A 15,212-nucleotide genomic window follows, 5' to 3' on the forward strand; every position below is an offset into this window, starting at 1 on the left:
TTGACAAATAACCGTCAAATTAACAAACCAAACATATACTTGAGCAATACGGCAACGTTTTGCTTTTGAATAAACCACACACATATCTGTGTTTCACATGCTCATGTTGTCTGCAAACAATAGAATTCACAATCAAAATCGATTTCATATCTCTATAAACCCTAGAAATACACAATCAAAATCGAAATGTCAGACAACATACCATTCGAACTCCAATCGGAAATCATGAAGAGGCTTCCTGCGGAATCGTTGATTCGATTCCGATCGGTCTGCAAATCCTGGAAGTCTCTGATCCACAGCTCTGATTTCATTGCTGGTTATAGAGGCCAACAACATCTGATTGTAAGGTATAAAGATGCGGTTGTTAATCATGATTATAAATATGTTTCAATTGTTGTTGATGATGATGATACTTTTCCCCTACAGAAAGTTTATGTAACTGATCCTCAATTGGTGGTTAATATGCTTAAATGTTATACAATCGTTGCCAGCAGTCACGGCTTGCTATGTTTGTTTGGTAAAACCGACGGAGCGATTATTTGGAATCCTTCGATTAGGAAAGCGGTTGCTGTTGGTGTGCCTAATATGGCAAATAGTGAGATATACAGAACCGTTTTAGGGTTTGGGGTTTGTTGCAAGACTAATGATCCTAAGATAGTCAAGATTAATTACATAATCCAGTGGACTGATATCGAGGATGTAGCTTACATTCCTTGGCAAGTTGAGGTGTTTACGTTAAGCACAGGAGCCTGGAGAAGTCTATCTAACAATCTCCCTGGTAAATCGATTAGATTTGGCTGGGATCAGGTGGTTGTAGATGGGTGTCTTTATTGGCTTGCTAGTGTTGATGATACGTTTAGGTCTGATTGTTTCATTTGATCTGACAAGTGAAGAATTTAGAGAGGTAAACCTTCCGAGTAGTTTAGCCCACTCTTGTTGTAATTTGTTAGTGGATAAGCTAAGGGAGTCCCTTGCTGTGATTGAACCCAATATAGAGGCCAATAAACTAGTTTACCATGTATGGATGATGGAGTATGGTGTTCCAAGATCGTTTGAAAAGCTCTACACTATTAGTAGCCACTTACCATGTGTATCAATAGTTCGTATATGTGGATTTAGGAAGACAGGTGAACCTTTAATTGAGTTGCACACTCATCCTGGCTCCCTTAACTGCATACTTGCTGCTTATGATCCCTACTCTAAATTCATAAGTAATGTTGGGATTATTGGAAGGTATAGGTCATTTTTTGTGTATACCTACATGGAAACACTGCTTCTGCTTTGATCAGCCCGTTTTCACTTCTGCTTATGAAGCATACAAGCAAGGTATCGATTTTTCTTATTTATTTTTGTTTATTATTCATATTCGCTTGTTGATTTCTTTTATATTTTTATTGAATTAGGTGAAAAGTTGGAGTTCATCTATACATCTAGATCTACATACATGTAAAAAATTGGTACATAAACCAATTTTTCATTGATAGTATATAAAAAATGTAATGCTACAACAGATTCAAGAAGTAGAGGCGTACATTAAGTAGCTACTAAGGTTGGAGGTTTTGCAGGGTATGTATCCTGATTGCTTCAAATAGAGGTTGGAAAATGGCTGTTGGGGTCGGGTCAGCTCAGGTTCATGTGAAAATGAAAATTAAGGAAGACGAACAACATACACGTTATTAAGCCAAAATAATCTAGATTTTCTCGTTTGAACCAAGGTGGATGACCCCATATGTATGTTGCGTTAAGACTTTAACCCAGGGGCGGACCCGACCCGACCTGAACGAGGACGGACCCGAAAATTTTAACGTTTTGTTAAGAAAATTTTGAACGTCGAAAAAATGGACCGCATTGGAAAAAAATCCTTGGTCCGCCACTGCTTTAACCGTTTTAGGATGAAACGACATAATATATAAATCTGGCAAATTCGGAATGGTAGATGCTATAAGGTTAAGGGGTGTTTTGATAAAGATGTCGTCACTGAATACCCTTGTTTTTGATAGGATGTCTTAGTCGTATTCTAATTTCGTAGAAACAGGATTGAATAGGTGTCTATCATCTGGACTAATGAGTTACCATAGTTGCAAAATCTCGAAAAGTTATATCATGAACCTCTTGTGTTAGCGATGTTATCTGTTTGTAAGCGTCGAAACTTGTTCTCTCTTGGAATTGCATTCTAGAACCAGATTGACAAACTTGTTTTTAAAAGTTTTTACGATAAACAAACTTGTTTTTATATGTTTGTTAAATATGAATTTAAAGAGACTAGTTAGGGAAAGAAACTCTTATCGTAAATTAAATAGCTTTTCATTTTAGTAAGACTATAAGTTTACTTCATTTATCAAAACACTCAAGATGAATCGGTATCGAATAGAATTGTAAATCGGAAATTGCAAAGTATTTGGCTAACACCCAAACGTTTATTATTAATAAAAAAACTGACTCAAAACTTGAATTACAATCACTAATTAGATTATAACTAGGATTGCTAATAAACCTATTATATTGGACATGATAATTATCACTAAATAATTAAACCTAAACACGTTTAAGTATTCTAATAATTATCCACTCCATGGTTCCTTGCCTTGCATGCAAAGAAATCTCTTAATTCGAAATTTCCAACAAACGCCGCAATTTCTAACATGAAAATAATAAGTGTTGGTTTTTCCTGAATGATGTTTTATTAAGTTCGAATCCAAGTGTTAAGTACATTTCTTAGGAATTCAAATTGCATTTTCGCTTTACCATACTGCCACATTATAGATTATTGTATTTATGTTTATGCAATCATTGAATATGTGGCATGGTCGTGATTTTTCTTTGCGTATGACAGGTTTGAGCATGGTACAAGGAGGCGCTTGGAGCTTTTAGAGGACTCTGTTTAGCCAATACCGGAATACTTGTTTATGTCTTTTTAAAATTTCATTTGAATTTTGGATCCTTTAATTATTGCTTGTGGAACTATGATTCTGACCGAAGAATTTTCTTGTTTCGTTTTTTATCTTTTATCTCTGGTTTATGGTAAGTTGTTTCCGGATCAGTTGTATTATTTTCTAGTAAAGTACTGTTTTGGATGTATTCTAGCTTTGTTGTTTGATTTCTGATCAAGTCGATTTAGCTCTATACTCATTGCATCTTCTTCTGACTTTTGATTAAAAAAAAAAAAAAAATTGAACAAATGATACAAAGTGTTACTAAAAAAACCAATCAGTAGCAGATTTTGTGTGTCTAATAAAAATTATTAAAATTTCTTATTTTTATTTAATTGAAAAGGGTCCGGTTTTGTAATCTGGTTCGGATATTCGGAGATCCGATTTTTACGGATGTTACATCAATGACAATCCCGACAAGTATAGAATCTCCACTTTAAAAATTCCCACTTCCTTAGCTAGGTTGTTTAAGTTCTGAAGCGTCTTGAAATCAACCGTCCTTCCCACAAGCGCCCTACCATGAAGATTGTAGAAAGCACTGTTTGTTGTCGGCACCTCGATGAGTTTCTCAACTTCTTTAAATGGTCCCTCGTTTTTCAGTAGCACATTCCTAAAGGATCTGCCACCCCAATGACCCTGCTTAATACACACACTCTCATGTTACTGTTGTATCTTTGGAAACTCCCGTTTCTTGTATGTTTGCTTTGCTGTTTCTGTTGCGACGATAGTATCCTCTGCGAATTTCGCTATGTTGATCTTTAGCTTGTACCTTCCCATCTTAACCTTGTTAAGGTTCCTCTTTATGTCTTTCACGTTCTTGAAACTTAAACCCAAATCTTGGAGTGCGATAAAACACCGTAAGATAAATTACCATTAAAATATAAAAACACATGGCATGTTAATCCCGTACTCTATATGCTAGGCTCGTGTATAAGTATGTATGGTATTTCGTAACTTAAAATACATATAATAATTTTTCAGTTGATGCTTATCCTATAGAAGGGTCTACGGTTCAATACTTTTTTTAAATGACCAGCAAAAGCCCGAACACCCAGGTAAACTAAATGGCAAAAGGCCACCCACGCCTGCGAACGCAAAGACGCTAGTGACCTGGCCCACAACCATTATAGAGAACCCACCGTGTGAAGACCCATTATCGTAAAATCTCTGGCACAACCCAGATCATTTTTGCTCTCAACAAGACTTGAACCATAACCTCTACTTTTGAAGGTCACGAGTCTGCCATTACACCGTAAGTTCATTGGCGTTCCAATACTTTTCAAGAGTTATTTTTATTTAAAGTATTCTTAGAGTAAAATGCCAAAATCATCCCTGAGGTTTGAGCACTTTTGTCACTTTCATCCAAAATAACTTTTTTTGTAACCGGACCCCTGTGATTTCATTTTTGTTACCATTTCCATCTAAACCACTAACTCGGTTAAAATGTATCATTAAGTCATTGACGATTTTGGCAATTCCCAAACCTCAAGGACGTTTTGGCAATTTACCCATTTATTCTTTTATTTTATATTTTTATCATTAATTAAAAAACAACAAAAATAATTATAAATATAATATATATACATATACATACATTTGTATATACACACTTATTTTTTAAATCTTTTTACCTTTAAAATAAAAAAATAATAAATTAATCATACATATACACACATTTATAATTTCATATACACACACCATACACGCTCTCCCTATTCTATCATTCTCTGTCTCTCTCTCCACCTTTACCTCCATTAAAAACAATTTTGTCAAAACCGACACGACAATTTGTTCATGTTGGAATTTGGATTAAAAATTCGGTTTTTTTTTAAACCAATTACAAAGCCATGGATGTTCATGGGTTTGACATTTTGAATTAAAAACCGCTCTGTAATTGTCCTATATATTAATAATTCAACGAATTATTAATAATTCAACGAAATAAACAGTAACTAAATAGAAGTTTTTATTTAATTATTTAATATTCTGAATTCATATATGAGAATTATGAGGAGAGGGTGGGAGGTGGGGTCACTAAATAATAAGGACATTATCTATATATTAAAATTATCTATATATTAAAATTACAACACATTACAACACAATGAATAGTAATATCATTAAGGGGATGAGCAAATGGTATTAGGTACCAGTATTGGTATCAAATGTACCAAAACGGGTATATTTTTGGTACCACATTTTGACATTTTTGGTATCGGTTTGGCACCGGGTTTTACCCTCAAATACCGGTACCGTACCAGTAACGACCGGTACCGAACCGTACCGTGCCAGGTATATTCGGTACCGGTACCCACTTTTGGGGATTTTCGGTAGCGGTATTTTCGGTACCGGTTGGTACCAAGCTTATCAAATCCTGTAGCAACGTAGCAACGCAAGTAATTGCACCGTTTATATTACTTTTCATACACAACCCAATGAATATTATCTATATTAAAATTACAACACAATGAACAGTAACATCATCAAGGGGATGAGCAAATGGTATTATGTACCAGTATCGGTATCAAATGTACCAAAATAGGTATATTTTCGGTACTGCATTTTGACATTTTCGATATCAGTTTGTGTCACGGCCCTAGTCCCGGTTTGACCCGGTCAAGAGCCGCGGGACAGGAACCCCGTGGTATTTAATTTAGGCGACAGTGGAAGTCTTTAATACAGGATCTTTTAATACTAAAAATGCCCGTTTACTTTATTACATAATTTAGGGATAAAACCCTGTAATTTACAATAAAGTGATTTCACTGGGAAATCTTTATTTTACAAAACATGTTTCTTTATTTATTTATATTGAGCCACTTCCTTAAGCTTGTAGTGCTTCAGGGCACTTTTCCTGGATCACATCAGATCGCCTGAAACATATTTGAAAAAGGTTTTGTCAGCGGGGAAATACTGAGTGAATCATTCTTTTTGTCTAAAACGATGCAGTGTTATAATTTACAGTATTAAGAGCGATTACAATGTTTCTACATGTCAACCATATACCCACGGTATTTGTCACTCGACCACCCATTGGCTATCTCGTTGTCCAATGGTGACGGATAACAAGTAATGTATACAAAACCCCACATACCGGCTGTAATGAAGACTACAAAGACTTAATCCCTGTAATTATAACTTTGAAAACAAACATGATTTTGAAAGCAAGTTTGGTAAAAAGAGAATGACTCACATTGCAGATTTATGCGGGCGGAGTTTAGTCTACTGATTAGCCTGTTAACCTAATTTAAATAACAATGCACACGAACTGGGTTAGTAACTAATACAGCATTTACGACAATTCACGAGATTAAACCCTCACAACAAATGACAAGTGCGATACTTAAACATCCATCGAATTAACGACGAATGACAAAGTATAAACCCAATTTGAGTAGCACTTAAACATTCGTTGGATAGTTTTAATTGATCGGACGTTGAATCGTAATAGCGATCGAGTTATTACCCTGTTTATCGCGACAGCGTTTAGTGATTCGTGTGTGTTTGTAGTATTTGGACTATATCTCAGCGTATAATTGGAATTTGAACGTCGAACTAACGCATAATTTCAAGTGCCAACCCCCTCTATTTATATCTGAAAAATGGGTTCCCCCGCGTGTCGCGACAGGGACCACTGGTCCTGTCGCGTGTCGCGACGGGTCCACTTCTAGCATAGGGTTGCTTCGTGTGTTTGTAGTCTGGGTGAGTCAGCGAATCAACGAATTTCTCATTCTACAACGAATTGTGAAGATAATCGTTAATTAGGGTTTATCCCCCTTGAGTTTTAGGGGCCCTGATCCTGATTCTGATTGTTCTGAAAATTTTAGGGTTTATGCAGGATTACTTGGGTTTCTCAATTAGGGTTTCCTTATTGGACAATTAACATAATAAGTAATAATTATAGTGAGAGTTGTTACATCCTCCCCACCTTAATAAAAATCTCGTCCTCGAGATTTACTGGAATAGATGAGGATATTTTCACTTCATTTCTGATTCCAGCTCCCAAGGGTATTCTGGTCCTCTTTTTGAATCCCACTTGACTTTGACTAACACTAGTCGTTTGTGCTTAAGAAACTTGATCTTTCTATCTTCTATCTGTAGTGGTTTCTCCACAAATTTCAGCTTTTCATTTACCTCTATATCTTGAAGAGGTACTACCAGGGATTCGTCAGATAGACATTTCTTGAGGTTAGATACATCAAAAACACATCATGTACTCCAGCTAATTCTTCTGGTAGTTGTAAACGATAGGCAACTGGTCCTATTTGTTGGATTACTGGAAATGGTCCTATGTACCTTGGACTCAGCTTTCCTTTCTTACCGAACCGTACTACTCCTTTCCAAGGAGAAACTTTTAAAAGTACTTTGTCTCCGACTTGAAACTCTAGCGGCTTGCGGCGATTGTCTGCATAACTTTTCTGACGATCTCGAGCCGTTTTCAGTCTTTCTTTGATTTGCGTTATCTTGTCAGTGGTTTCTTGTACAATTTCAGGACCTGATAATTGACTTTCTCCTATTTCTGCCCAACAAATTGGAGTTCTACACTTGCGTCCATACAGTGCTTCAAATGGGGCAGCTTCGATACTTGCATGATAACTATTGTTATAGGAGAATTCAATTAAGGGTAGGTGATCGTCCCAATTTCCACCAAAATCTATCACACATGCTCGGAGCATGTCTTCCAAAGTTTGTATCGTCCTTTCACTTTGTCCGCCTGTTTATGGATGATAGGCAGTACTTAAATTTAGTCGGGTTCCCATTGCTTCCTGGAAACTAGTCCAGAAATGGGAAGTGAAACGACTATCCCTATCCGATACAATGGAGAGCGGGACTCCATGTAAGGATACTACTTCGTCTACATACAACTTGGCTAACCTTTCCATACTAAAAGTTTCTTTCATGGGTAGAAATGAGCTGATTTGGTTAATCAATCTATAATTACCCAAATTGCATCATTACCTTTTCTAGTTTTGGGTAACTTAGTAACAAAATCCATTGTTATGAGTTCCCATTTCCATACAGGCATTTCTAACAGTTGTAGTAATCCTGAAGGTTTCTGATGTTCTGCCTTTACTTGCGAACAAGTAAGACACTTAGATACATATTTAGCTATGTCCTTTTTCATACCTATCCACCAGAAATTATTTCTTAAATCTTGGTACATCTTATTGTTTCCTGGATGTATGGTATACCTAGATTTATGAGCTTCTTCTAGAATTTTATCTCTTAAATCTCCTTGCTTAGGTACCCAAATTCTTTTCTTATGGAATCTCCAAATTCCATCATTTCCTTGCTCTAACTCTTTTATTCGTCCTTTCATTCCTTCAGCATCGTCTTCGATTGTTGTTTCTTGAACTCTCTTTAATTGTTCCATTAAATTAAATTGCAGATTTAATCTAAGAGCACAGACTTGCTTTTGCTTTTCATGATACTTACGACTTAGAGCATCAGCGACTATGTTTGCTTTTCCTTCGTGATATTGGATATCACAGTCATAGTCACTCAGGATTTCCATCCGTCTTCTTTGCCTCATATTCAATTCTTTCTGCCCAAATATATACCTTAGACTCTTGTGATCCGTATAGACTGTAAATTTACTACCGTACAGATAATGTCTCCAAATTTTAAGGGCAAAAATTATGGCTCCTAAGTCTTGTGATCCGTATAGACTGTAAATTTACTACCATACGCAATTACCTTCTTGCGTTGCATTAGCACACATCCTAATCATAATTTTGAAGCATCACAATATACCTCAAAATCTTCCATTCCTTCCAGCAAAGCTAAAATTGGAGCATTTGTCAACCTTTGTTTTAAAATCTTAAAAGCTTCTTCTTGTCTAGGTCCCCATTCAAACTTAACTGCTTTACAGGTTAGCTTAGTCAAGGGTACAACTATCTTAGAAAAATCCTTGATAAATTGTCTGTAGTATCCAGCTAAGCCTAGAAAGCTTCTAATTTCCATAGCTGTCTGCGGAACCTTCCATTTGGTGATTGCTTCTATTTTAGAAGGATCTACGTGAATACCTTCGTGATTCACCATATGCCCTAAAAATTGCACTTCTTGTAGCCAGAATTCACACTTCGAGAATTTGGCGTAAAGCTTTTCCTTTCTTAACAAAGTTAAGAGTACATGCAGGTGCTCACAATGTTCTTCCTGACTTTTGGAATAAATAAGTATATCGTCAATGAAGACAATTACGAATTTATCCAAGTATGGTTTACAAATCCGATTCATCATGTCCATGAATGCTGCAGGAGCATTTGTTAGTCCGAAGGGCATGACTGTAAACTCATAATGACCATACCTAGTTCGGAAAGCAGTTTTAGGTATGTCTTCCTCTTGTATTTTCAATTGATGGTATCCGGAGCGTAGATCTATCTTAGAAAAATACCTAGCTCCCTGGAGTTGATCAAAAAGATCATCGATCCTAGGTAATGGATATCAATTCTTAATTGTAACCTTATTCAGTTCCCTATAATCGATACACATTCTCATCGATCCATCTTTCTTTTTCACAAACAACACTGGTGCTCCCCAAGGGGATGTACTAGGTTGTATAAATCCTTTGCTTAGTAATTCATCTAACTGCTTTTTCAATTCTAGCATTTCAGTGGGTGCTAGCCGGTAAGGTGCTTTGGCTATTGGTGTAGTTCCAGGAATTAGATGAGTCCTAAACTCTACTTCCCTATCGGGTGGTAACCCAGGTAATTCTTCTGGAAATACATCGGAGTATTTTGAGACTACTGGGATTTCCTTAAGTTCCTTACTTTTTGTGTTAATGATTACTGAAATCATATACACTACTTCTTGTTTTCTTGAATAACTAGCCAACTTCATTACTGAAATGAATTTCAGTGGCTTTCGAGGTTTATCTCCTGTGATTGAAATTACTTCCCCTGTAGGTGTATGGATTTCTACGGAATTTTTTTATCACAGAGAATTCTAGCATGGTTGGCTACTAACCAATCCATTCCTAACACTACACCGAATCCGGCTAACTTCATAGGTAACAGGTTTACGGAAAACTTATGACCTAATAGTTCTATCTTTCCTTCTTGCAAGACCTTATCTATTTTAACAGAATTTCCATCTGCCGTTTCAACTGTAAAAATCTGCCTAAGATTGGTCAATGTTAATTTAAGAGCTTGGTAGAATGAAGTATTGATAAAACTTTGGTTTGCACCAGAGTCAAATAATACTTTTGCATACACGTTGTGAACTAGGAACGTACCAGCTATCACATCGGGAATGAGTTCTGCTTCTTGAGTGGTTAGCTGGAATGCTCTGGCATTCTTTTTAGGAGTTCCGTCGGTCGTCTTAGCTTTGTTGTCTGTTGGTTTGACCAGTTTGGGATATTCGGTTCTGAAATGCCCGGTTTCTCCACAGTTATAGCAGATCCTGGTCTTTTTCCTACAATCTTCCTCACGATGTCCTATAGCTTTGCAAAAGTTACAGGTTTCATTACATTTTCCAAAATGTTTCTTTCTGCAATTCCTGCAGAAAGGCGGAGTGGAAGATTGCCCGATTCCCCTCTTCTTGAACCTGTTATTACTACCCATACGAAATCCTTGGGTAATTCTCTGAGCCAATTCCTTCTTCCGATTTTCTTCTTTTGTTCGTACCAGTTCATCAGTTAGGGTGTTAGCTAGTTCCACCGCATCGTCTATAGTGCGAGGTCTCGCAGCTTTAACGATATTACAGATTTCGCCAATCAATCCCCAAATATAACGGGAAATAAGCACCGGTTCTGGGGAAGGCAGGGTTGGTACTACTTTCGCATATTCGAAGAATGTTGATGTATATCCTCGACCGTCTACACCCACCATACGATGGCTCAGGAAATTATTTGCCATTTGTTCCTTTTCATACCCGGGACAGAATTTTCTTTCCATTGGCTGTTTAAATTCTTCCCAATTCATGGCATAAGCCATATTTCTTCCTTTGGCTTGAAGTATCGTACTCCACCATTCTAGCGCCCCTTCTTTAAAAAGATGCGAAGCATACATAACCTTGTCTTCTTCAGCACATTTACTTATCATAATTACTGCTTCGGTTTTCTCTAACCAATGCAGTGTCGCAGTCGCCCCTTCATTGCCTGCAAATTCAGCTGGTTTACAAGCAAGAAATTCTTTATAAGTGCAACCAGGCGTTGCAGCTTTCATTTTCTTAGGGAGTGGGGCCTGTCGTGGATCATTATCGTGATTATTATGATTGCCGCCTCTGTTTATGCTATTACTGCAGTTATCTTCCTGAGTACGTTTACTAGGAATAATTTGTTGAAGTTCAGTAGGTTTCTAGGCAGCAGCCAGGATTGCTGGAATAGCATTGGCTATCCCTTGAGCAACGATATTTTCGATATCTTGCCTAGTCATGAATTTATTTTCCTGATTTTGCTCAGATTGATTTACTTCATTAATTGGTTCATTACCAACGTTTTCATCTGGTAATTTATTATATGTATAAATTATTAGTGTCAAATAATCGATGATTTTAAATATAACAAATCAATTGCACATAATCACACAAACTTTTACAACACACGTATAGTCAAAATTGTCGATTTCTCGACTTCCATTTTTATAGATTATATTAGGCATCCGTACACACTATTATTTTACAACGTTTTATTTCTATTTTACAAGATTGTTATTATTATTATATACTATTACCACACCTCCTCCTGCTATCCCTGTTAGCTGGCAAGTTAGTAACGACGTTCCCTCTCGTCGTACTTCCAGGAGATTTGTTCTCCCATTTCCCGGATCCTATTCCCTGTACCTATCAGCTCCTCGCCAAAATGGCGGAGTTCGGCTAGGTTCTCATTTCTCATTGGTGGGTTTGGTATAGGTTCTGGGTCGAACTGAGGGAAAAAGGTATAAGGATTATTAAGAAGGTTTTGAAACTGCCAGTCGTTAGTCCACCACTCGTCCATTTCTCCCAAAGGCTGGGTGTGAATTAGAGGGTCTGGAATAGCTGGTTCCAAATTCATTGGAAGTTGGGTTTCAGCAGGATAAGGGTAAAGATTGTTGGTGATAGGTCTAATGATATCACAGCTTGCCAGTAGATGATCTAATTCCTCTTGAAATGGAAATTCTTCAGTTTGCTTAGAACTTTCCCCGATTTCTATTCCCGTTTGCCTAGAATTTTCCACGATTTCTATCCCTGCTGGCCTAGAACTCTCTCCGATCTCGATCCCTTTTCCTTTATCCATAGGATTTTCTATTTTGGGAATTTTCCTAGTTGCTGGTTTCCTCCTGCGTACTTTCCTCCATCCTACATATCTTTTTCTTTTCTTAGGCTTTGATTTCTCCGGAGGTGGAGCTTGAAATTCCATAGGTTCCTCCAAATCAGCAATGTAACCAGCAAAGTCGTTGGAAACTTCTATTGGTACAGGATAGAGATTGAGATTCTGAAGGGCTTCAGATAACTCATTCATGCTGTTTAGCATATATGCAAAATGCTAAGTTAAAATTTTTATAACAAAATTTTACCGATAAACATTTAAGTATTATTGCGTACCGTGTAACTAATTTTAATACAAAGGACAACTGAAAATTAAAACATACTAGGGTTTATTGTAACTTATTTATTTACTGGGTAAACTTTTCTTTTAGAGCTTTTGGTTGGTAGGTAATATAGGTGCTAATACTGGTTCAGGGTACTGATAGTTTTTAAAGGTTGGTATTTACTGCTACCGTAGCTAACATATAAAGATCTGCCCATTTTTCATCTAATTTGTCTTCCCAAGGTGGATTATTGCCTATTTTCTGGGTTTCCTGATTAACCCTCACTTCCTTTGGTTGTGATTTCTTTCCTTTCTCCTGACTTTTCCTAATAATCAAACTTCTTTTATTGGGAGAAAGTGGCTTCTCAAACTGTGGTTTACAGACAAATATTCCTTCATCCATATCTGCTGGGTATTTTGAGGAAGTTCCTTTTTCTTTAGGTGAAGTATCTAATTTATGATAGATAGCCTGAAAGTCTTTGTTTACCCATACTGTATAGTCAGTTAATAAAACACATAATCACAGAATGGCAATCAGTAAAATTAAGTATTTTGCTGAATACTTAATTAGCTTAACTCAGTGGCTCTGATACCACTTTTTTCTGTCACGCCCCTAGTCCCGGTTTGACCCGGTCAAGAGCCGCGGGACAGGAACCCCGTGGTATTTAATTTAGGCGACAGTGGAAGTCTTTAATACATGATCTTTTAATACTAAAAATGCCCGTTTACTTTATTACATAATTTAGGGATAAAACCCTGTAATTTACAATAAAGTGATTTCACTGGGAAATCTTTATTTTACATTACATGTTTCTTTATTTATTTATATTGAGCCACTTCCTTAAGCTTGTAGTGCTTCAGGGCACTTTTCCTGGATCACATCAGATCACCTGAAACATATTTGAAAAAGGTTTTGTCAACGGGGAAATACTGAGTGAATCATTCTTTTTGTCTAAAACGATGTAGTGTTATAATGTAAACTCTCTGTTGTAGAAGGAACAAATGATTAGTCATGGAAGATGATGAAAGATAAACTAAATATGATTAGGGGGATATTAAGGGTTGAATAAAGGCATGGCATTGAAGTTTCCAGTAAGAATCCATATAGACGGACAATTATTCATGTTTATGAGCTAATCAACATAGGGTTTCAAAATTATCATAACGAAGGTGAAGAACAGTGTACCTGATGATCGCTGTGAAGATTATTGCAATATCAGAGCATGAATTTGTTGAATAATTTTTGAATGTGACCGATTGTTGAAGATATTTTGGAGAAGATGAAGATGCAGTTTCGAGTGGAGGGATTTGGGGGAAATGTGGGTTTGGCAGGTAGCAGTTGTAATAATCCTTAAACACCAACCACTATTAATTTAGTGGAGTGAGAGAGAGAAAGAAGAACCCAATTTAAAACAACCATAAATTTTGGTTTTAAAATAGAACATATAACTAAACTTTAGAATATATATAGAGACTTCCCATCTGATATTTGTGAGTTATTAAACCTACAAATACTACAGCTATATGGAAACAACTTTTCAAGACTACCTTCCGGCCTCTCTCAAATCCCGTGTCTCAAGTGCCTCGATTTGTCGGAGTGCACAAGCCTTGTAGAATTGCCGGACCTCCCATCAAGCATAGCTATTCTCAGAGCAGATGGTTGTGACTCACTTGAAATTGTAAGAGATTTATCATACTATAAATGGTTGTGGAAAGTCTCACTTTGGAGGAGAGCGAATAAGAGGGTACTACTTTCTATGCTTGAGGTATAAATCTTATCTTGTTTTTAAATTTCATTTTCTTAACTTACAATATAATAATAGTATTCATCATAACTGGAATGTAAACTGTGGCAGGGAAATGCAGCTGAAGATCGCTTTATGAGTGTCGTAAATCCCGTTATTGAACCATCGTCACGTATTTTTACGAGATTAGTTACATTGCAACTTCCAAGCAACTGGTACAGTGACTTTAGTGGACTTTTATTATTCTTACGTGTTGATAATGGTGGTGGGTGGAGTTATGACATAGATATTAAGCAGGAGACGTCAACATATGATTACTCTGAAGAGTCAGATGAAGATTGGGGACAATGTATGTATGAAAGGGTGGGTTATGTACCCTTTAATTCATTGCGGCACATCTCATGGTTGAATCCTACATACACTAAAAATATTTCATTTCAGACTGATAAGGGTGGTCTTAATGTGGAACTTGTTCGTAGTAAAAATAAAATAGTTGATTTAAACGAAAACCCAATCGATTACTCAGAAGAATGTTGGGATGAAGAAGAGGAAGATAGAAAGACATTTGAAATCATGTATGATTCACATTCCTCTAATATTCGGATTTCATGGCATCATTAATAGTTGACCTGGGCATTAGTGTTGCTGGTATATCTTCCTAGATTTTGTTTCAAGGGTCATCAACAACTATTAGTAGATCTCAGTTTCAACATTATTGGGCCCACATTTGGTTACCATATATCGTTTTTGTTAGTTGTTGCTCCCCTTTTGTGCTACTATCGTATGTGTAAGCAACAAAGGTATGTTATTTGTAGAGGAGGATACAAGACGGGTCAAAATAAGTTAAGAGTTGGAACGACATTTTTATACGGGCCAAAATTTGGTTGGTTCTCCACAAACACTTTTTTTTCTATTTTGATATATATTTTTTTCAATTTTAGTATATTTACTATCATACAAAAACAGTATTGTTACAATAATATTGACTGGAACCGACAAAGAACAGTCATGAAACTTGGTATTCTAATT

At 36.5% G+C, this 15,212-nt stretch overlaps 2 protein-coding genes and 1 long non-coding RNA gene across 3 annotated transcripts; all 3 read left to right on the forward strand.

Moving 5' to 3' along the window:
* Positions 1–10: 10 nt before the first annotated feature.
* On the forward strand, positions 11–1,320 carry LOC110871750 (putative F-box protein At3g16590). The gene has a single exon (XM_022120473.2). It carries the CDS (start codon positions 187–189, stop codon positions 877–879), a length of 693 nt encoding a protein of 230 aa, XP_021976165.1. The 5' UTR covers positions 11–186; the 3' UTR covers positions 880–1,320.
* An 83-nt stretch (positions 1,321–1,403) lies between these two features.
* Positions 1,404–3,078, forward strand: LOC110871751. Its single transcript, XR_002553917.2, has 2 exons — positions 1,404–1,566; positions 2,834–3,078. It is a non-coding gene; the product is annotated as an uncharacterized LOC110871751 (long non-coding RNA).
* Positions 3,079–13,512: 10,434 nt separating this feature from the next.
* On the forward strand, positions 13,513–14,907 carry LOC110869403. The gene is made up of 3 exons (XM_022118660.1): positions 13,513–13,530; positions 13,959–14,204; positions 14,295–14,907. The coding sequence occupies exons 1-3, from the start codon at positions 13,513–13,515 to the stop codon at positions 14,802–14,804; spliced, it is 774 nt and encodes a 257-aa protein (XP_021974352.1). The 3' UTR covers positions 14,805–14,907.
* The last annotated feature ends 305 nt before the right edge of the window (positions 14,908–15,212 follow it).

Source organism: Helianthus annuus, chromosome 15, assembly GCF_002127325.2.
Source record: "Helianthus annuus cultivar XRQ/B chromosome 15, HanXRQr2.0-SUNRISE, whole genome shotgun sequence".
In the NCBI taxonomy this organism is placed as follows: domain Eukaryota; kingdom Viridiplantae; phylum Streptophyta; class Magnoliopsida; order Asterales; family Asteraceae; genus Helianthus; species Helianthus annuus.

What these genes read in the sequence shown, in the direction of transcription:
- LOC110871750 (XM_022120473.2), top strand. Translation starts at nt 187, where the DNA reads ATGTCAGACAACATACCATTCGAACTCCAATCGGAAATCATGAAGAGG.
- LOC110869403 (XM_022118660.1), top strand. An exon ending in TACTACTTTCTATGCTTGAG is followed by an intron (nt 14,205 to 14,294) that starts GTATAAATCTTA and finishes AAACTGTGGCAG; the next exon opens with GGAAATGCAGCTGAAGATCG.